The sequence below is a fragment of the Choloepus didactylus genome, chromosome 16, assembly GCF_015220235.1.
Source record: "Choloepus didactylus isolate mChoDid1 chromosome 16, mChoDid1.pri, whole genome shotgun sequence".
Lineage (NCBI taxonomy): Eukaryota > Metazoa > Chordata > Mammalia > Pilosa > Megalonychidae > Choloepus > Choloepus didactylus.
Window position 1 is genome coordinate 46,815,380 of NC_051322.1, and position 21,829 is coordinate 46,837,208.

The 21,829-nt window shown below is 36.2% G+C and overlaps 1 protein-coding gene across 5 annotated transcripts in view; it reads right to left on the reverse strand.

Annotated features, from left to right (window-relative positions):
* ASXL3 (ASXL transcriptional regulator 3) overlaps window positions 1-21,829 on the reverse strand; it is a 174,632-nt gene that overhangs the window by 63,651 nt on the left and 89,152 nt on the right. For all 5 annotated transcript variants that reach the window (XM_037806046.1, XM_037806048.1, XM_037806047.1 and 2 more), the window contains 4 exons: window positions 20,891-21,012; window positions 10,770-10,887; window positions 9,667-9,786; window positions 644-807 (listed from right to left, as the gene is read on the reverse strand). In XM_037806046.1, the coding sequence (XP_037661974.1) occupies window positions 644-807; window positions 9,667-9,786; window positions 10,770-10,887; window positions 20,891-21,012 (524 nt within the window). The remainder of the gene's footprint in view (window positions 1-643; window positions 808-9,666; window positions 9,787-10,769; window positions 10,888-20,890; window positions 21,013-21,829) is intronic.

Sequence of the window (21,829 nt, forward strand, 5' to 3'; positions counted from 1 at the left end):
TATGGACCTAAATTTGTATTCTCTTATTTTAGAGGCTTTTCAAAAATATAAAAAAATATATATATACTTATAACCCAAAGCATTTTCAGTTATACTAAAAAAAAAAGATAAAAGGTAAGTATTTATAGGCAATCTTATTCATGATGATAGACTCTCGGAAGGCAACTGCAAACATAAATTTTAAATGCTTTTTGGAGAGAGTTGAGAATAAAAACATTTACATAATTTCTTAGAAACCCTGGCTTTTTATTGCTGCACTTCAATATTCCCTCTGGGCAAAAGATCAGCTACTTCAAAGATTTATTTGATAATGGAATGTCTGATTTCTCCGTTTTCCTTTCCCAATGTGAATAAGTCTGTTGTTTTCACTTTTCAGCAATGTACAGTATTTTAAAACTTGAAATGGCTTGTTACTGAGGCAAAAAAATGGTTCTCTTTTGGGAGATTAAACAAAGAAATTGATGATAGTAATAAGTATATATATACACATTTCCATATATATATATACACACACATAAATTACATAAGAACACTATATTATTACAAAACAGTCTGTCCATGTATCAGTCATCCCCACTAATAGCCCTGACACTTCATGAAATATAACTACTGGCTGATACAAATGTCTAAAACTTCTACTTACCTGCCTATCCACTTCTGGGAGCAAAAGTAGGAGGTATTGTTGAAAATGCTGAGGTAAGGAAGCAAAGGTATGTTTATTTATTAATGCCCTCAAGTTAGTGTTGACAAGAATAGATCCTGGAGTTTCTATATCAATGTCCTCAGCTTTGGTCCATTTCAAATGTCCTGTGATAAAAAAGCAGAAGGTACAAATTTTCTATAGATTGGGAGGGAAATGCATGCATAATACATCTATTTCTTTTCAATAATATATTTAATTCTAAAGGTTTTTTCATTATGTTTCTGTCTCATCTTCAATTTTCATAATATATACTTTACTCAATATCATCTATATTTTAAACTTAAATTAGCACCAGGTCCAGATAAAGAAATACTTTACTTATGATCTCTCAATCCGAATTTTCAAAAACTTTGGAAGCATAAACAGCAACAACTACAATTTATGTAGATTCTGCAAGACCTAGGATAAACCCTTTATGCCCTGAATTATTTCAGAGTATTCCTTCCTATTCAGGGTATTCCTGAGAGTGATAGTTTAAAAAGCAGTCCTTTGTAAAATACTACCTAAAAGGTTTGAAATGCAAATATGTCTGAGGGTAATTCCGCAACACAAAAGGCACACGTTTCCAATGGAATGTTGAGTTCACAACTCAAAATTATGGCATGCAAGAAAATGATTCAGTCAGCTGATGCATCAACCGGAAGAATTACCACACTCTGAGTTACTAGAGCTAAAAGAAGCACTTGAATGTGATTTTATAATAGAGTTTTTTTCTTAAATCAGGGGTCAGCAAATTATGGCCCTCAGGTTAAAGCCTAAGGGCCTGTTTTGGTAAATAAAGTTTTACTGGAACACAGATATGCCCAATTGTTTACATAGTCTCTGTGTCTGCTTTTGTGCTACAGTGCAGTTGAATAGTTGTAACAGAAGTTGCATGGCTAGCCCATAAGTCCTAAAATATTTACAGTCTGGCTTTTATCAGAAAAAGGATACTGACCTCTGTTTTAAATAAAGACAAAAGTAGGAATAAGAACCATTTTGAAGAAATGGGACACTATGATAAAAGAATAGGCAGATGTGAAATAGAACCAGATAGAACTAGAAATGAAAATTTGTTATTTAGAAATGTAAAAGAAATAGTCAATGGACATAGAGGAAAGACTTACTGAATAATTAGAATATAGAGTTGAAGAAAATATCTAGTATGCAGCATAAAAAATGATGAGTTGGAAAAGAAGATGGAAAAGAAATACAACGAAAATAATAAGCAGTCAGAATGCATATCTAATAGGAGTTTCAGAACAAAAAAACTCACAGAGGATGGTAGAGAGACAATATCTAATGAGCTAACAGTTGAAATATTTTTTAGAATATAGAAAAATGGTATGAATCCTCTGATAAAGTAATATGACAAATCAAATGTCTAGAAAGATAAATAACAATTCCTATATTGGGTATACTGAAATCTCAAAATATCAAAAGAAGAATATCTTAAAATCATTTAGAAAACAAGAAGGATTACTCCAAAGGGATGACAATAAGTGACAGAAATCTTCTTATCACAAATAAATAACAGAAGACAATGAGATATCTTCAAGGACTCCAGGGAAAATAAGTATCCATCTATAATTTCATTCATATCTATGTCATTAAAAAATGACAATGGTATAAGAACATTTTCAGTATCCAAAACTGAACCCATCTCTTAGGGAATCTTGCTGAAATAGCCATTATGGGTGTTTTTAATAAATAAATTAATTAAATTAAGGGAGGAATGGGTGGGTTGCACAAGCAATGGTGAAAAAAAAGGACTTACAGGCATAGGTCCAAAGATGGACTGTAAAAAATAATACTAATCACTAAGGGGGAGTGAAAGCAAAGTTGAAATAAAATACTAGATGATAATTCCATGTTTCTCCTGCTTGATCACTTGTTTTAATGCTTTTTCTTTTTGTTTTACCAAAGGATGGAATACATTTAAAACCTCTGATGTGAAGTTTTCTGATAGAACCCTAGTACATTATCATCACACCTATTTTCAGAAAACTTAGAGCATAGATCGTGAACATTTAAAACAACTTTTTAATGATATAATCTTACCTCCTCTTTTGTATTCTTTAATTTCTCATATTTCTTCCTAGCTAAAATTTAACTTCCTTAAATTCAGGGTCTTTGACTTGAGCCAATTTTAATTCTGCTTCATCCTACACAGTCACATAGTGGGAATTTAAAAAATGCTTGCTAAACAAATCTAAGCTTCTAATGGATTTATCTGAGAAGGGTTGAGATAAATGCTTTCATTGAGCCCAACTTCTGGGATTCATTCCAATATAGTCTATTTGGTTTAATTTTAATGTAGGGGAAGAATTATGACTTTGCTGGTTTTATAAAATGTTACATAGTTTTTAAATAAATCAATGTAGAAAAATAAAATTAAATTTGAACAAATAACCTAAAATCCTATCATCCAATACAATTATCCTCAGTGCATTATTAAAAATTATTGAACATCTCTTCATATCTATAGCCAGAGATCAGTTCAGAAAAAATATATACCGTACCATTTGATGTAAAAGACTTATATTTAATTAATTTTGTTTAAAGAATAATTAAAAAGAACAGATGTTAATCCAAAAAAACAAAATTGCTAAACTTTGCCTCAAGGTTTATTAACACCTAGGAGTTTTCTCCAAAAATATTAAAAATACGGCAAAACAAATTGGAGTGATTATCTTTTTTAACTACTTGTTTTAAATCTGAATATATTATAAAAAAGGGGGAAATAAGTACACGTATACTCCTTCGTATCTCTCCTCTCCCTCAACTCCATTTTCCTGTTAGCTCCACTATTGTTTTTAATCACCAAGGTTCATAACATTCACTTTCTATTTTGTAACCATAATCCCCATAGTTCTTTAACCCCAGTACTCTCTCTTAATGGATTCAATGCTCCCCAAGAGACTTTTCACGCATTCCTTCATTCTTTAAGACTATGTTAATTCATGTCTTAGATGACTAGATTTTGTCCTCTGATATATTTTTTTCCTTAGACTTTACTCTCTGAAAGCTTATTTCTCTTCTCTGGGAAGTCGTTCCAAATCATTCCTCTCTAATTTCGTTTGAGACAATGAGAAACATTTTGAACTCTTCCTGTATTTCTTTGGGCACTTCCTCTTACAATAAAAGATCTGGTTCTGCCTCTTGGATGTGCTCCTTCCCTCTGCGTGGTGTGTTTCTGTGTGCACACTATATGCATAAGTCCCGCACGGGTTCCCTTCTAGGGAATATGAATCATTAAGCCAGTGGGTTTACCCGCTCATCCAGTCCTCCATGGTCTGTAGCCTTTCCTTCGATTGGTGTTCTAGGGTTCCCTCTGGTCAAAACAACAGACCATCCCCCTGACCCCGACCAGGCACACTTCCCCTGATTTTTATCATGCAGGCAGCACAGTGTCTTGTTGTACAACATAGACTTTTACTGTGGCAACTTGGCTTTCTTTGCTTCCCCTCCCCCTTCAGCCCACCTCAGCGACCTTCAACTCCATAGGCTAAGTGTCTGGGAATTAGACACTAAAATAACTGCAGCCTTTTCTTCTGCTGAGTACTGTGGGGAGATGGGGTACCAGCTTTAATAAGATAAGACAATCATACATAATTGGATTGTTCTTAAGCCAATTAGGAGTACATGCATAGGGATAATTAAACTGAGTTCAACATCCTGTGTGGCAACAAATTTAGCAAAAAGATCATCTGCTCAATCTCTGTTTCAAAATTATAAAACATATTTCGGACATCTTTGAAATAGATCTTCTTTTGGCTTCGTTGTAAGAGAATATGTGCTTCTCTGAAGTTTCTTTGTTCTATATTATTCTTAAAGATTTTGAACCATATAGTAACAGACAGTATAAAACCTGCTTCTCACACTAATGGCATATGCTTCAAAAGTTCTACATTTTTCTCAATTCCCCCCAACAAGCCCTCCCAATTAAAGCCACTTTCAGTAAATGACCTCACCTCCTTTTTTTACTGAGAATATTTAGGCCATGCAATAAGAATTGAGTAAAACCCCTTCCTTAATTTTTCAACATTTCTTTGCCGCTAGGTTTTGCCTTTGCTGCCATTGCCAAGAAAGGATGCTTCTTCCTAATTCTTTGCTCCGTGGCCTAATTTCATTACAAAATACTTGACACTTAAAAGAAAAATGCAGAAAGTAGTAAAGTACACACCTGTAAACCCATCACCTTAATTTAAAAAATGATAGGAGTTTGTTGGATTTACTTTGGATTTTTTCTAACAGATACAACTTTTGTACTTTTTATTTTTTAAAATGAGGTTGGCTGATAAAACATTCTCATACTATCCTTGTTTGTTCTTATTTAGGAATTAAAGTTATATTTGCTTTATCAAGTGAATTAAAGAGCTTTTTCTCTTTTCTTATTCTCTGAATGACATATAAAATGAAGTGGTGAGAGCATTTCTTGATGCATTGCTAAAATTCATCTTTAAAGGTATTTATAAATTTGTGACTTGTGTATGAGGTGGAATATTTTGCATATTGATCTTTTTTTAACTTATAGATGTTTATTCAAGTTTTCTATTTTAAGTTAAATTTGGACATTTATAAGCTTCAAAAATAGTTCAGTTTATCGGAATATTTTATATTTGCATATTTTGCATATCTCAAAAGTCTAATATAAGAACAGCATTTGGCTTCGGGGATGGTCTCTATTTTTCTTGTATTTTCTATTTCATGAGTGTCTGCTCTTATTTTTATAATCTTTCCTCCCTTGTTTCCCAAGTTTCTATTGCAATCTATTAGCTTCTAGTTTAGGCCAAAGACTCTGAATTTAAGGAACTTAAATTTTAGCTAGGAGGAAATGTGATTAATTAAAGAGTACAAAAGAAGAGGTAAGAGTATATCTTCAAAAGTTGTTTTAAATATTCACAATCCATGTTCTAAGTTTTCTGAGCATGATAATAATGTACTATGGTGCAACAATAATGTACTAGGGTTCCATCAGAAAACTTCACAGGGAAGGTTTTACATGTATTCCATCCTCTGGAAACACAAAAAGAGTGGGCATTAAAACACCAACCAGGCAAGAAAAACACGCACTAAACACCTCACTGGCAGAGGGCACCTACCCTATTCTCACCAGATGTGGTGTGTACTGACTGGTTATTTGGTAGCTTTATATTTGCTATTATAATAATTTTCAAGACCTATGACAATGAAAGAGCCCTTGTGGACATCTTTAGTATTTGTTTTTATGTATACCAGAATAGCATTTTCTATCATGCATGATTTAGAAATGGAAAAAGAAGCGACAAGGTTTCATTGTTTGTTTTTGCTTTACAAAAACATCACCATAGAAATACTATCTGGATTCAAAACTATCTAGATTGAAAGAAAATATTTACATTAAGAAGTAGTGGGTTTCCATGAGGAATGAAGCATTTCTTATAAGAATTTCAAGATTACCACCATCAGAACTAGGATGACTGGGGGATGTTTTAGCTCATGTTTGTCTTGTGTGATCCTAACCCTCTCCGGGGAAGGTGCGTATGAAAGAGCTTAAGGAGTCTGCTGTGCCCGTTACCTGCAGCCTCCTCAGGGAGACACACTGGGCCCTTCGTGTGCCGGGCTGCACTCATTAGGCTCCAGGATCCAGGTAAATCATATACCTTAAACAGGGTGAATATCCTGCAATTTGACAAACTCAGTAATTATCAGAGGGCAAGAGGAAGCTCTTAGGGGACTCTTAGAAGCATTTTGTATCCTGTTAGGGAAATCTCACAAGGAAAATGAAAAGTTACATGAAACCATGAAGTCTGATTTTTACTGGATTTGGTTTCAGCATTACCAATATAAATTAGAGCAGACACGTCCTTTGTTTTCATTCAGCATGATCCCAACAGGTAGGACTTACCTGCAGCTACCCCTACATAGAGAAGGCAAGGAAAGTCAGAACCAAATTTCCAAAACTACATAAATTCAATTCCTGAATCAGGTGGTAAAAAACACATAAGGGCAACTGACCATCACACTGATGCCCAGAATTCACTGTCCCCGTCCAGCTGGCTAAGAGGTGTGGGGTGGGCTCATTTTTCTCTCCGCATTGGTTCTGCAGCCATACCCTGGGGCACAAAGAATGAGCTTCCCCAAGCACAGGATTGTTTTCATTCGAGGAGATACAAGGAAGAACACAACTATGCTGGAACCAACAGGATGCCTCATACATCCAAACTTCTCACCTCATTCAGTTACCTACACGTAATTCATTTGAAAAATTATTCAGCACAGACGGAACAGGAGGAGATATAATGAGGGTTGTGAGGACTAAAAAGATGAAGGTCCCTGTTCCGAGGAGTTACAATCCAATGGCAAAAAGGGGAGAGAAAAACGTACATGGATATGCCTTGCAAAGTACTAAATATTACCCAGATTCTAAAATGTTTCACAGCATATAGAATCTTTTGCTCCATATGCTTAGGTGCATAAGGTCATAGAATATCAAAGACATTACTTTCCAAAAGAGATGTGGGTTTTATCTGGGGATGGTTACTTTTAAGACTCTTCCTTTCATTTTATAATGCTGGGCATATGTTGGAGAGGTTTAAAAAGTAATACTGACTTCATTTGCTCAAAATAAGCCTTTCCATGCTGCTGGGGTAGTCAGTCACACAGTTCCTTCCCAGTAATCACCTTCTGTTTATTTTGGACTGATTTCTGCATTGACTTATTTTAAATCCTATTTTCTTCCTCCTCACAAGTTTGACTTGTGAAGGATCAGTGAGGAAATCTAGTTGTTAGCTCTCCTACGTGTAACCATGTACCTGCATTCTAACACCTTTGGTGGACTCATTATGCCACACAGTGCTAGGTATAGCTTCCCACTGGTTCCTCTATGGGTCTAAAATACACAATGGATGATCTGACATTCAGGTCATATCCAGGGTTAACTGTTTAGACTTTGGAGCTAGATATGCCTTGGCTTGTGTCTTAGCTATGCCATTTGCATGCAACCTCCTTAACCCTTCTGGGCCTCAGTTCCATCATCTGTAAAATGGAAAGCATTCTACTGTACACAACTGAAGAAAAGATTAAATGAAACAATTTATGTCAAAGTACTTATATTGGCATTATACATGGACAGTAAATATGATTTCAGTTCTCCAATCCTCCATTAAAGTAGCTTCCTTATTTCTACTCTTTTGTATTCTAAAACTAAGCAGGTTGGAAAGAACATGGTGGTCTCCTCTATCACCTTTTAAGATTTGCCAAAAAAGCTGAAATACCTAAGACAGTACAATTTTTAACATATAACATATAAATTGTTTTAAGGCATACAGGATTTAATAAAAATAGGCTTATAAATCAGGCTTTATATCTTTTAGCTGACTATCAAGGTAAAAAAAAATAAATAAAATTTCTGATTCAACACTTACTTGAACACGGACTTCCAGGTAATAGTAATTAAAATACAGGAGGCCCTGACTAATGATCGGAACTCCTGGGAGGATCCTGATACCTTAAAACACCCCCTTGTTCACTTCTAGTCCCGACGATGGTGAAGTAAAAAAGTGAGGAGGCCTCTGGGCCTGTAATATCTTATACTTGTTAACACGGCATTGACTTAACTGAAGCTGACAGCAGACTGTTTTAACTGATGGTTCCTGACCTTCAAATTCTTAGGGTGTCATAATGTGGTAGTTGTGTGGAGTGTTTTGTTAGTACATTCTTTATATATTATTCTCCCATTATATATTTCTTTGTCAGAAGCTGCTCATATTGAAGTCTTTACAACATTGAAAGGATTGGAATAAATACATCAATGTATATATGTGGTTATACATCAATAAATACACTTTGGGCTAGACAATAACTACAAAATCATTTGAACTTGGAAATAATGCAAAACAGATAATTATGCTCTGTTTAAAGAAATTAAAACTAAACAAATTCCATTTTCCCATATTCTTTTATCTAAGTATTTAAAAATGCCATTACAGGCTTTTCATTAAAAGTTAGGTTCTCAGATTTAGTATAATGCCTGGTATATAATCAGCAATCAATAAAGCTACAATGAAAAAATAAATGGGTGAAAATAATGCTTGAATTTTACAAACAGATAAACTCTCCCAATATGAACTCTCCTAGGTTGCAAAAAAAGTAAGTAGCAGAACCGGTAATAAAGTTGAGGTCCATAAATTTGTAGTTTCTACAAATCATTTTACAAAATGTTGCAATGCTCCAGTTCATTACCATTACCCCTTTAAGCAGGTGAAATAACTAAGAAAGAAAAATGAAGCCATTAGGCCCAGGTCATTCAACAAGGCAGGGACAATCTAGAACTATAATGTTCAGGACGGGGAACATTCAGGATTGTCTTTTTAACTCTCATACTCCCTTTTCCCTAAATGCTGCTGTTGGGTCTATACGAAAAGTTAGCAGGAAGGAAATCTTCAGAAGAAAACCTGGTGCTGACTTGCAAGATCCATGAACTGTGCCTCAAACACTTCTCAGCAATTTTACTCTATTTTTCAGACAGGCACGACTGACTATTTCAAGCAGAGCAGACAAAAAGCAAGGTAAAACAATTTTACTGCAGCAGGATGTGACTTCCTATTCAATGAAATCTTCATAAAAAGTTGAGTTTTCTCCACAATACAATGTATTCCATTAAAGTAAAAATGCAATAAGACACTGCACATTAAAAAGAATCATGAGTTGGCAGGTAATTATTTGGAAACACGTATCATTTTAAATCTCTCATCATTAACCTCTGCATCATCCTGTAACAACACTTTAGTAAACAATTTTAGTAATAAGCTTAAGATCATTTAATTGTAACTATAGGTTTTCCTTACTTAACATCCTATTTTATTTTAAGGTAAATTGGAAGGCTTTTTAAAGTCCCTTGTTTAAACATTTTTAAAAATCTTCTGAGAATTTTCAATAATTTCATCTGAAAAGATACAAATCTCCGAAATGCAAAATGTCATAGTCTACTGAACACTCACCTAAACCAGACTTTTTTAATCGTTTTAAGTGCTGACTTGTTTGTTTCCCAGTGGGAGACTTTTGCCCATGTTTCATTTCTTTATCTGAACTGTCTGCTTCACCATTTTTAGATTCAGATCCTAAAAAAGAAAACAGTTATTATGTCATTATCTTCCTTTTGCTGTCCTGAAAAAGAAAAATCTAAAATTGTTTTATAAACCATAGATAAAAATCTCCTTTTCTAAGAGTGAATACACTCCCTTGGGCCACAATCTGATTCCCCTATTGGATAAAAAGAGAAAAGCCTAATAAATCAATCAAATGGAACAAAAAGCAAGAACAGATGGCCTAATAGTGAAGACAAAAAAATACATTCACTGATCTGATAGCTGTTAAGAGAGCGAGTCAGAGCTTGAGGAAAACACACACACACACACACACACACACACACACGAATAAGCCTTAACAATACTGTACTACATAGTGATGGAACAGAAACAAGACAGGAAAAAAAAAAAAGAAGGGAGGCTTAAGGAGAAGGGGAGATCCTATCTTTTTAAATAACTTCTGTTGAAGTATGAGGAGAAAGCACGCATCAGTCTATAATAAATAGAGTGGTACCTGGGTGATAACGTGACGGAAGGTAAATTAGGAGAAAAGGTCAGGGCTGCACCGAGGTGAGAAGAATGCTGGCAGACACAAAAACTAATAAAGGATTCCTGATTTTGCAACAGAGTACTGAAAAACAAATTCACACTCACAGAACTGCTTGTGATGACTTTACACATCAGCATGTGGTCCACCACTGAAGTTCAACATTCAAACAAAAGCAAAAGCAACATCAACAAAATCCTCCTAGCCTTACCACCCATTTTCTTCCACTTACTGACATTAGCAAATGAAGTCATTTGATGAGGAGCCAGCTGCTACCTTTTTTTTTTTAAGGGGGAAATACCCTATATTTTTGAATCACTGAAATAGTCAAAGGTATAAAAGAATTAACCCAAACCTCAAGTGGAAATAGTATTCAGTTTCAGAAAAAATCATGACATCTCTCTCAGGGAGGCAGTCTCCACCGGGAAGAACGCTCGCCAAGCACCCATCCAGTATTGTAGCTCTTTACCTGAAGGTGAATCCGACTGCTCATCAGACACCTTTAATGGTGTCAAAACAACACGAGGGACAGTCTTGTTTACCATCATTGAGACTCCATTTCTTCTTTTCTGCTGCTGCCTCAAAGCCTACAAAACATAATGAAAATATAGCATACAAATGCAACCAAAATGATTTCTTATAATTGAATCAAATGAACCATTTGCCCATCCTTAGACAGCATCTCTTAATAGACTTAAATTCCACAGAGCCACTAAATTGTCAGGATCCTTAATAGGCACCTGCATATCATTTTCCCTCCAAGGCATAAAATCATTGACAAAGGGTGTAAACCTGAGACCATTTTCAGTACAATTCTGACAACAAAGCAGGACTTAACAGTTTGTTATACCTTGGCAATATGGCTTGAGAGCCCGTGGCATTTGAAACTATGACTCCCAAGTAAAATAAATGTAAAATAAATGTTTCGAAGCTGGGATAAAAATATATGTGTCTGCACTTCTCTTGCAGGTGCGTCCTCTCCCGTGCACTGCTCCGTCAATCAAGTTAACACCGAGTGTCATCAGTATGTATGGCAGGTAAGGGCTACAGTATTGATGCACTCACTCAGCCGTGGGGAGCACTGCACAAAATCACTGAACATGGCAGGAATCATTTATTTCTGTGAAGGGAATCAGTCCTAATCTTGGAAACCTTGCAGCTCTTGCCTTCTGTCTGCTTGACTTTGGGCATTAACCTTCAGAACACGAACATAACAGCGTTCTGGAAAATCCAGGAAAACACTGAGATGAGAATAAATCTCTCCAAATGGGAGTGCTTTGTGTTTTGTAAATTAATCAACTACGGTGATGATCATGTAATAAAAGGCATTTAAAAGTTTTGAAATACAGCTTATCTAGCTGATCGCTTTATGCAGAAAATTACCTATAATAAAAAAGGTCTTAAGCACACGAAACAGAAGACCCATTAAATTCACAGTCACAGGAATGAGAAAACTCCTCCAAAGGTTAAAAGGCTGGCAACAGTTTCAAACCTTTTTTATTCCTGGTGTCTGTGTAATTTCTATCAATTTTACAACATCTCAGTTACTTGATTAATGTTCTTCGACCGGTAGTTGTCAGAATCTCCTGAAATACTGCATTGACTGTATATTCCCTTGCTGTCAGGAACAATGTCACTTTATTTGGAAAGGGTATTAGATGAATGTCCAACTTGTTGATCAAAAGATTTAGCAAATCAAATAATTACACAAGAGAAAAACTGAACACTGTTTAAGTGAGTAATGGCACATTCAGATGAGATCTGAATCCAGATGTGAAAGTAAATGGCTTGGGAAATCTATTACAAATGATTCTGTTGCTAATCATAACACAGGACATTGCCCTTTCCATTTTTACATTTATTGAGCTTTTAGGAAGTACCAAGCACTGGGGGTGGGGCGGGAAATACAAAGATGAATAAGACATCATCCTCCTCACCTTTAGCCTATAGTCAATAACGTATTTAATGAGAGCTTGTGTGCTATAAAATATTTAAGACATTTACTCTTTCTATGCCATGTATGTACATAATTGCAAAAATCTCTCTATCCTGGGTAAGAACTCAAAGCACTTTGTAGACAGTAACCTATCAATCCAGTAATAAATAGAATATGGTAATATATCACCTTAAATTACAATTAAGTCCATCTCTGCCCACTATACAGGACTTCACAAAATAATAAAACCTGTACAAAAGCTAATCAAATTTTAGGAGCCTGTATACCACAGACTTCAACAACTTTGCCTGGCAATCCAACTAGGCATTTTTTAATCTTCATTTTATGGGTGTTATGGGGGGGATATTTTAGAAAATGTTGGTTAAGAAAAAAAGATGAAACAAACTAGAGACCTAGAAGCTGGAATCAAAAAGCATGCCTTTTTGGAGCAACTACAGTAATCAACAATTAGAGTAACAGAAATTTTGACCTCAAATTCCAGAGCTGAGAGAACCTGCATTAATGCAAAAGTCAGAAAAAAAAAAATCAGTAGTCAGAGAGAAAGAAAAGCATGACAGAAATAATGTAAGAATAAAACCAATAAAAACACATAACTATTTTGAATTTTAAAGGATCAAGATGGAGCCAATGCAGGAATACAGGAATCCTAATCAATACTGATCCTATTTCAATGAAATTTTCTGAGTACATATTTCCTACTCACTTAGAAAATTTGAACAACTTTTAATACAGTATTTCTAAAAGTACTGAAACACAACACCGTGTGCCTATAGATCACCAACACTAAATTCCTACCCTATAGGAAAAATACTTTTTTAAGTGTATTAAAAAAATACTTTTTTTTTTTTTACTTCTGTAAAAGAAGTAGTATATTTGACCCCAAATGAATTTTCTTGGGGCAAATAAAAATGGAGAAGTGTTTGTTTATTCTGACACTATTCACAGTAGTAAAGCAACAGGCTATTAATTAAACTTTAAAGAATAACAATTGTTAGAATGGTTCAAGAGGCATCTTGAATGCATATCTCAGATTCACAGTCATTTTAGGCAAAATCTGTAGCTGCCTTGAAGATTCTAATTCACTTTCCAGAAAGTAGACTCTGACTCTGGACGTGGGGACAGCCTCCAAGCAGAGAAGAACACTCGTGAAGGGAGGAAAATCAGTGCTGACTCAGTTGCAAAGCCTGGGACAGTCAGGGCTGCCTCCAAGCAAGAGACACGCCGGCATTTTTCATGGCCACAAGGTAGGCAGGTGTTGATGCGTGGTCCTCCGAGGTAGGGCGTGCATGCGCATCCTATGTGTAAGGAGAGCCAGCCCTTCACGGGGCCAGGCTGCTGGGCTGAGACCACAGCAGTGGGGGAGAACGCAGTAAGGGGTGAAAGCATATACCCCCTCTGAGGGGGCAGCTGCTACTCAACTACAAGTCTGGATTGTTAGGTGAATTTTCCTGTTTTTAAACAATGTGCCAGATGAAACAAACGTGACTTCGGGCCAAATTTACCCTAATGGGACCAACTTGGATGTCTGCTAAACATCATTCCCCATTTTCCCCCTCTGCCCTGCCCCCTTGAATCTGACCACTGCCCAATGTAGGTATTAAAATTTCCCTCCTCTAACGAGCCTCCTGCAGAGCTGCCTCAATGGCCACGTGGTGCAATGGTTAAGGATGAGGTTGTAGAGTCAGAGAAAGACTTAAGTAACTTCTAGTTAGGTAATGTTGGGTAAATGATTTGATCTGAGCCTGTAAAACTGGGGCAATTATGTTGGTAAGATGTGTCCCATAGGAAATCCACAGAACAGTACTCCGCACAGTTTATGGCACATAGTAAATAATAAATGCTATTTTTTGTATTTAAATAATTCATCCAGTTCTGCAATGAAGGCAGGTTTTTAAAGACTTACTCTGCTGCAGACAGAAGTGCTGCTGATGCTGAGCAGTGAACACAGCAAGGTTTTTGTTTTAATTATCTTACATTATAGTGAGGAACTGACAAAGAAACATAAAATAAACATGATAATTTCACATGCAGACAAGTGCTCAGAAAAAACTAAACCGGCATGTTGAGGCAGAGTAACTGGGACAGGGAAGAACCAACTTAGATTGAGAGGTCAGAAAAGGCCTCACTAAGGAGGCGACAATTGAGATAAGACCTCAGTGACAAGAACTCAGTCATGTGAAGGTGGCAGAGTCCCTAGCCCGTGAAGGAAATAGGTCCAAGGCTTCTAGAAGGAAGGCTCTTTGGTGATTCAAGGAATAAAAAGGCGGCCAGTGTGGCTGGAAAAAAGGACAAGGAAAGGGACAGAGATGGAGAAAAATTCCCAAAACTCTTGCTAAAGGTTTATTAGGAGCAGGGACTTAGGTTCAATGCAAAGGCCACCCTACTGCCCTAGTCCTTTCCCTGTTAGCCTGAAGTCACCACATCAGCATTTCTGCACCAAGGATATGAAGTGGCCCAGCAAGGAGAAAGCACAGGGGGTCTTCCAACAAACAACTGCTGTTTGCCTGTATTCATTTATTTAGGAATTATTTAAAAGACTCCACTGCATGAAATGCATCACATCCTACATCATGGACAAGTTTCTTCATAGCCTGAGCATTCGGAGATATCCCTTTCTTTAACACGCTAGGTACATGTTTGCTACAGAACCTTTGCATTAGGTGCTCCCTCCGCCTATTTCCCTCTAGCTGTTTCCCTCAGATATCTGAATAGCTCATCCCCTCTTATACTTCAAGTTTTTGTTCATATGCTACTTTTCCCACCATATATCTCCAGATGCCCCACCCCACCTGGTTTTATTTTTTTAATACCATGGCATTTACTACCTTCTATTATGCTGCATTATGTCACTATCTCCCCTCCGCCATCCTCAAACTTAGGTTCTGTGAAAGACAGGGATATGTGTTCATTGTTCACTGATATATCCCTATGTGCTTAGAAGAGTATTGTCATATATTAAGTGCTCATTAAATATTTACCAAGCAAAAATTAAAACCTTCAAAAATAAGTTTATTAAAAAAATAGCAAAGCTCTCACCTATCTCTTTTTAATGCAGATAATTGGTTTATAAAAGAGGCAGAAATCGGCATGAACAAACAGCTTTATTCTTCTAAAATTACATTCACACATGTTCAATCCAATTTCCCTTTCCCACTACTGGACAATATTTCTTATAGAATACATAGTTTGTTTCAAGTATTTCTACAGTATCATTTTCAGGTTTGAAAATTCAAGGTTAAATAAAAATCGAAGCATTCATCTTTCCCCTAATCAAAGCTTCCATTCTCCTCTTCCCAAGCCACAGTCATGCCGTGAGTCAAAAATGTCACTGATGAGCAAATTCCTGATTTTACTTTTCCTTTATCTACTCCGTTTTTTTTTTTTTTTTCCCCTAGTTCACCAGGGTTGGGGTTGAGAGGGAAGAAAGAGAAGAAAAAAGAAAAGTTGTCCTAACCATAATCATAATCATAATGCCTTTGGTGGGGGGTAGGGTGGGAAATGCTAACACCCAACTGCTGTTATTTTTCTATAGGTACATGACTGGGTAGTTCAAAGGCCTTAATGGAGAGGCTTCTAAACTTGGGTATCCCACAGTCTGGAAAAGATAAATTCATATAATGGATGCATAGGATTAGGAGGGCCACCCCAGATGGCTATGTAAGCGGTGCCCTCCACTTTGAAAGCGGAGGTGTTCATTTTTGCTGTGAAACTGTGGGGGGGGGCACCTTTTTCTATTCCACACCAAGAGGCTCAAGTAATTAGTCATTGCCCTGTTGATTAGTTTATAACATGGCTTCATGCTGACATCAACATTAAAGTCCTACTATTTTACTTCAGATTGATTTTGGGAGGATGATATCAATGAGTCACCTCCAAATGCCTCCGGCTTAAACTTCACTTTGGAATACCAATGAAAGCCTTTACCGAACAACTTTGAATTCTGTAAGTTCAAACCCAGAAAGAAGCAGTAACAAATCTAAATAAGCAAGCAGATGGCAAGCAGAAGTGCTATCTACTATGAAGGAATGTATCTTCGAGCTGGCCATATGTCTAACATGTTGGGCCCATGCCACACAGAGTACAATTTCAATATCTACGGCATTTGTAAGGAGAGCAATCAGATGCAAAAGTGTTGGGGACTGAATCATGTCCCCCACAAAGAGGCATGTTCAGGTCCCAACCTCTGGTCTTGAATAGGCCTTTGAGGATGTTATCAGTTAAAGTGTGTCCAGACTGAATGAGGGTGGGCCTTAATCCAAAAGACCCAATCCTTATAAGCAAAGGAAATCGGATATGGAAAGAGAAGTTACAGGGAGCATCAAGAAGTTGGCAGTCCATGGAACTGGAAGAGAAAGGAGAAGATGTTGCCATGCATTGCCACATGACAGAAAAGCCAAGGACCAAGGATTGCTGGCAGCCAGCCCCGAAATGCCACAGTTTTGGGGAGAAAGCATCAACTTGCTGGAGTCTCAATTTTTGATTCTCCTAGCCTCAAAACTGTGAGCTAACAAATTCCTGTTGTTTAAGCCAACCCATTGTGTGGTATTCATTTTAGCAGCTGGGAAACCAAAACGCCAAGTTTAATACATCCAGGTTCTGTTCAGTATGAAAGAAATTTACAACCTCAAAACTGGAAATAAACATATTTTATAAAAGAAACAAGTATAACAGAACTAAAACAGGTAAGGAAAACTTTAGATCATATCATACATCCATTTTGGTGAAAAGGAAGAAATCAGAAGAGGCTGACAGAGCATGCTTTTCTCTAGAGATGTACTGCAATATTCTCTTCGAAAAAAAAAGAAGAATCTCTAGATAAACATTTTCTTTTTTTAAACAGAAAGCCTGTCAGATAACTCTAAAAATACAAAATAGTTCTCATTTCTACCCTTGCGGAAAAATCAAATCGAATTTAAAATCAGAGGCTTTTGTGCTAACCTGGAATTTGCATAAACAAGTAATGCCTGCTTTATTTTAATAGAGAAATAGCACCAAGGCTGTAACTTAAGAATGCATAGAATGCAATAAGCCCTTACTGAAAATTTGAAAATATCCCATGCTGTGAATGCTAAAACTTAAATAATTAGAAATGCACACATAGGAAACAGCTGGCCGTGCCAGGCACCAACAACTCACATTGTTGCTAGTCTGCTAAATGTCAACACTTGTGTTCATAGACAGCTATCATGCAACATAGTCTTTGGAATTCCACAGTATTGGTCAAACATCAAGGTTAAAGCAAAATGGCAAGAATACATTTGCTTTGCAGTATCAAGAGAGAAAAGAATGTGCAAGAATGTGCAACTTTATAAATAAATTCTACCACCCTAAATAATGAAGGAAGTCAAATAAACCAAGAGAAATGACCCAGAAAGGTTAAGTTTTACCACCATGATATTTCCCATCATAACAGAATTCACCCTTCTTTAATCTCTCATTTTTCTCTGCTCTTTAAAAACTTCCAAAATTGCATCTTTCTTAATTATCCTTCTTCAAAATTCAGAATCTCATCCTTTCATACCTTTTGGGATCATTTACAACTAAAATAAGACAGAAAGAAGACAGGCAACAAGGTAATAATCAGCAATCTGCTACTCTCCAGAGGCTTCTGAATATGTTTAACGTGTACCAAAAAACCCTGAAATAACAATATATTATTCATGAAATTATGTATAACATATGATATTAACATTTTGATGATCAGAAAGTAAAAGGGACCCAAATATTGTGAGCAATTCAAATACTCTTATGTCAGCAGCCAAGGGGTATTACCGCCTCCATATTGCCCAGCCTATAATTACACTGCAATCAGCACCACTGTGAAGTCCTACTGACTCTGAATATATTTCTGATAAAATAATAATGGTTAAAATATTTGCGTGCGTAACATTAATGTGTACTGGTGGTACTGAATGTAAGCAGTCTGTGTTCAGAAACAGTATTCTTAATAACTATGCTATACTGCTTTCCTTATGCAATGCAAGTACTCAAGGATCTGAATTTCCTTAGAGAGTGTCAGCAATCTATCTTATTATATACCCTAATGCTAAAAGGTGGTACTGTATTAGGTAAAGAGGCAGAATCTGAAACTGTAATTCTGAATCCAAAAGTCATATCAAAGATTTACTTGCTGGTTGACCCTGGGCAAGTTATTTAAACCTCTCTGGGCATTAGTTTCTTCATTTGAAATGTGGAGACAGTATGACTTCAAAGGACTCATAGGAGAAGTAAATGGCATAGTACATGTAAACTGCATAGCACAGTGTCCAGAATTCAGAAAATGTAAATATCAGCTAATAGAATTATTATGAGGGTCATCCAGCTGGCCTAGACCTACAGGTCCATAAGATTATTATTTGCACATATATACATACACCCAAAACATATATTCACAAACACAGAACACATATATGGGGATTTACGTATATGTACATAATACATTTACAATGAATTTTCTGCATGGTCATAGTCATTCAACCATCCAAAAGAACCAAAGAAAGCTACAGATTTGCTGAGGTTGCTACAATTTAAAATGCCATATGTTCAGTCAATTTTCTGAAATGCTGTTTTAAGAAATTCAGCAATTACAGGGAATCTGGACTAAATTCTGCAAGAAAAGCTTTTCTGTTAAATGTATTTCTAATAAGAATTTGGTTATTAATCAAACATTAGCATATCTGCTACAAATTGAGCCATGTTCTCCTACTAACTAAAGTAGGATGTTTTGAGAAATGAATAAATAACTCTTTCAGGACATTAAGAAGCTTACAAGAAGTAATGGATTTATTAAAACAAGGCTTAGATCCTAAGTAAACAAGTGGCACTTCCCATGAAGACATGCCTCACAAACAAACAAGAAAACAGTAACTCACAGTTGTGTAATGTTTCAGTAATTGTTTAAATATGTTCAGATGAAATAAAACCAAAATGAGAAAGTAAAAAGTAATGGGACATAACAGCACAGAGATGTGAATCACTATCTTTGCATTCATATTCAGGAAGATTTCATAGAGTTCCCTTTTTTAATCAGTGCTGTCACAAGGTTCATTCAGGATCACACTTGTATTTCTTGAATGCCACAGCTACAAGTGTCCAGTTTCATATCTTTCATTCTATCCTGGTAAGTATTTTATTACGTGCATCCTATTTGCTGCCTGAATAAGCCTTTGCTCAGGCTTCCCTAACTCATCCATCCTTTATTTCATCAATTAAGAAGAGATCTAAATGCTGAATTCAGTTTTTCTTCTTTGTAGTCTAAAGCATTTCACAAAATCAATGATATAAATGTCAAGTTCACCAAAGATTATTTATCTGACCTATGTAGAATGAAATACTGTTATCACTTTAAATACAAAATCATTGAATGGAAATGCTACAAGCCCAAGAGCCAACCTAGAATAAAAAATGAATATAATTCAGTCTGAAATGTTAAATTTCTTTCCTAAGTTCCCCTGTCTGGAGTGGAGGAGAAGATAGATAAAGGCATTCTGAGTCTAAGAAACTGGATGGGAATATTAAGAAGCTGTAGAAGTTGTTGGCACTTTTTTTTTAATTATTAATTTTATTTTAGAAAACATGGCTTCACTTTTCCTTGTTATAAATCTATCACTATTATGTACCTCTAAGGTAGTGAGGTGAGTTGGACGGGACCAGTTATAGAAGGATCAAAATAAAGAATGCAAGAGGAAAGCTGTTCCCAGGGGAAAGCTATGAATTCAAGGTTAAATATGTGAGCCTTCTGTTTGCTGCCTCTATTAGTATGACAATCATACAATGTCCCCACCCGGCCTTAGCATTGCCCCCTTTTCCTCCCCGGAGCAATTCAGCCTTTGCTAGGGTACCAGCAGTAGCTAACATTTACTAAGTGATTATTATGGGCCAGCACTCACTCTACCATGTGCTTTAAACGTTTCACATCGCTGACTACTCAGATCAATCTCATGTTCAAGGTACTATTATTATCCACACCTTATAGAGAAGGAATGTGAAATTCAGAGAGAAGAACTGGTTCACCCAGTGTCACACAGTGAATAGTAAGATTCAAATCAGAGTTATGTTAGAGCCCACAGCCCATCCTCATGATCATTATCTACCACCACCGTCTCAACGCAAGGTCATACACAACAAAACTTCTTAGGTAAAATCTGGGTAGCACTGCAAAGTTAACTGCCAATCAGCAACCAACAACACTCACTGATGGATATTCTAAATATGTCATGACTGTTATTTTTTTCTCATTTGTAATTTAATGCTTATCACTAATGAGAGAAATATCGCTGCATTTTTTACAATAACCATCAGATAAACACAATGGGACCATGAATAGAGAAGTTACTATTTTCAAAATATGTAATACATTTATGAGCCCAATTTATTTACTATAAATAAAAAACAAACAATACAAATTCCAACATGTTTCCAAGCACATTTTCCCCTCTTAAATGATACATCAAAGTCTACAGCCTTGCCTCTCCCTAGATTTTACTATATATTAAAACTATTCATTTTATACAGCAAAAGTGGCTTCATCCAGGAAATACCTCTATTGTTTTCTGATTTCTAGGTTCTTATTTATTATACTTGATCAGCAAAACAGAAGGATAGAGGACAAATCCTTACTGATGTGATCTTACCTGTTTAAGAGCCTTTTTGGTGTGTTGCTGAAAGGAAGACACTAACTTGCTTTGCACTGCTGTGTTAGTAAGGCTTGAATCTCGAGTGGAAGACACTTCATCAGTTACCTGCTTTGCACAAACTAGAAACAGAGAGATAATGATATTACTAATTTGAATTCTTTTTTTATATCCTCTGTAATTAACTCAATTGGAGCTTTTCTCCAATTGAAAATGGATACCTAAAATAAAGCAAAATAGCACAGTAAAAAGAAGAGTTTCTAGATTCAAAGTAAGAGGATCATTTAATAGCCATGTGGTCACAGTTACAAGGTATTTAACCTCTCCAAGCCTCCGTTTCCTCACTGACTATTGAAGATGATAATTTCTCTGTCATAGGGCAATTGTATAGACATAAAAAATAGCACCATATCTGGCTCCAGAGTTGGCAGTCAATAGACACTGGCTGAATCTGAATATGGAGATTGTGCAATGCACAGCAGTCATCAGAGACAAATCTATATTAATGAAATTATTTTAAATCTAGCCAGCCTCACAAGTATTAATAATCTTCTATTTAACATCCCTCCTTCTAAAGAATATATGAGCTACTGGGACACATTTATCTCCTCCTCTGGGCCAAGTCACAAAGCACAGAAAAGGAAGAATGAAATCCAGGATGCTAGGTTTCAAGACAATTATTTTCAAGAAAATTGTTACCTCTTCAGAAGACAACATGGCAATTTAACCAGAGTCATTTCCCTGTTGCCTATTCTATAGAAGACATTTTTTTTCTGAACAAGACTGCTTTTTGGGAGAACCAATTTCTCCTTGACAGGGGTGATCCCAGGAGCTGACACATCTTTCTGCTCTAAGAAACCCACGCTGGGGCTACAACTCCCCTGTAAGCCCTCTTCTCACACTCTACCTGAGAGACCAGCTTAGCACTGAAGAGATTTT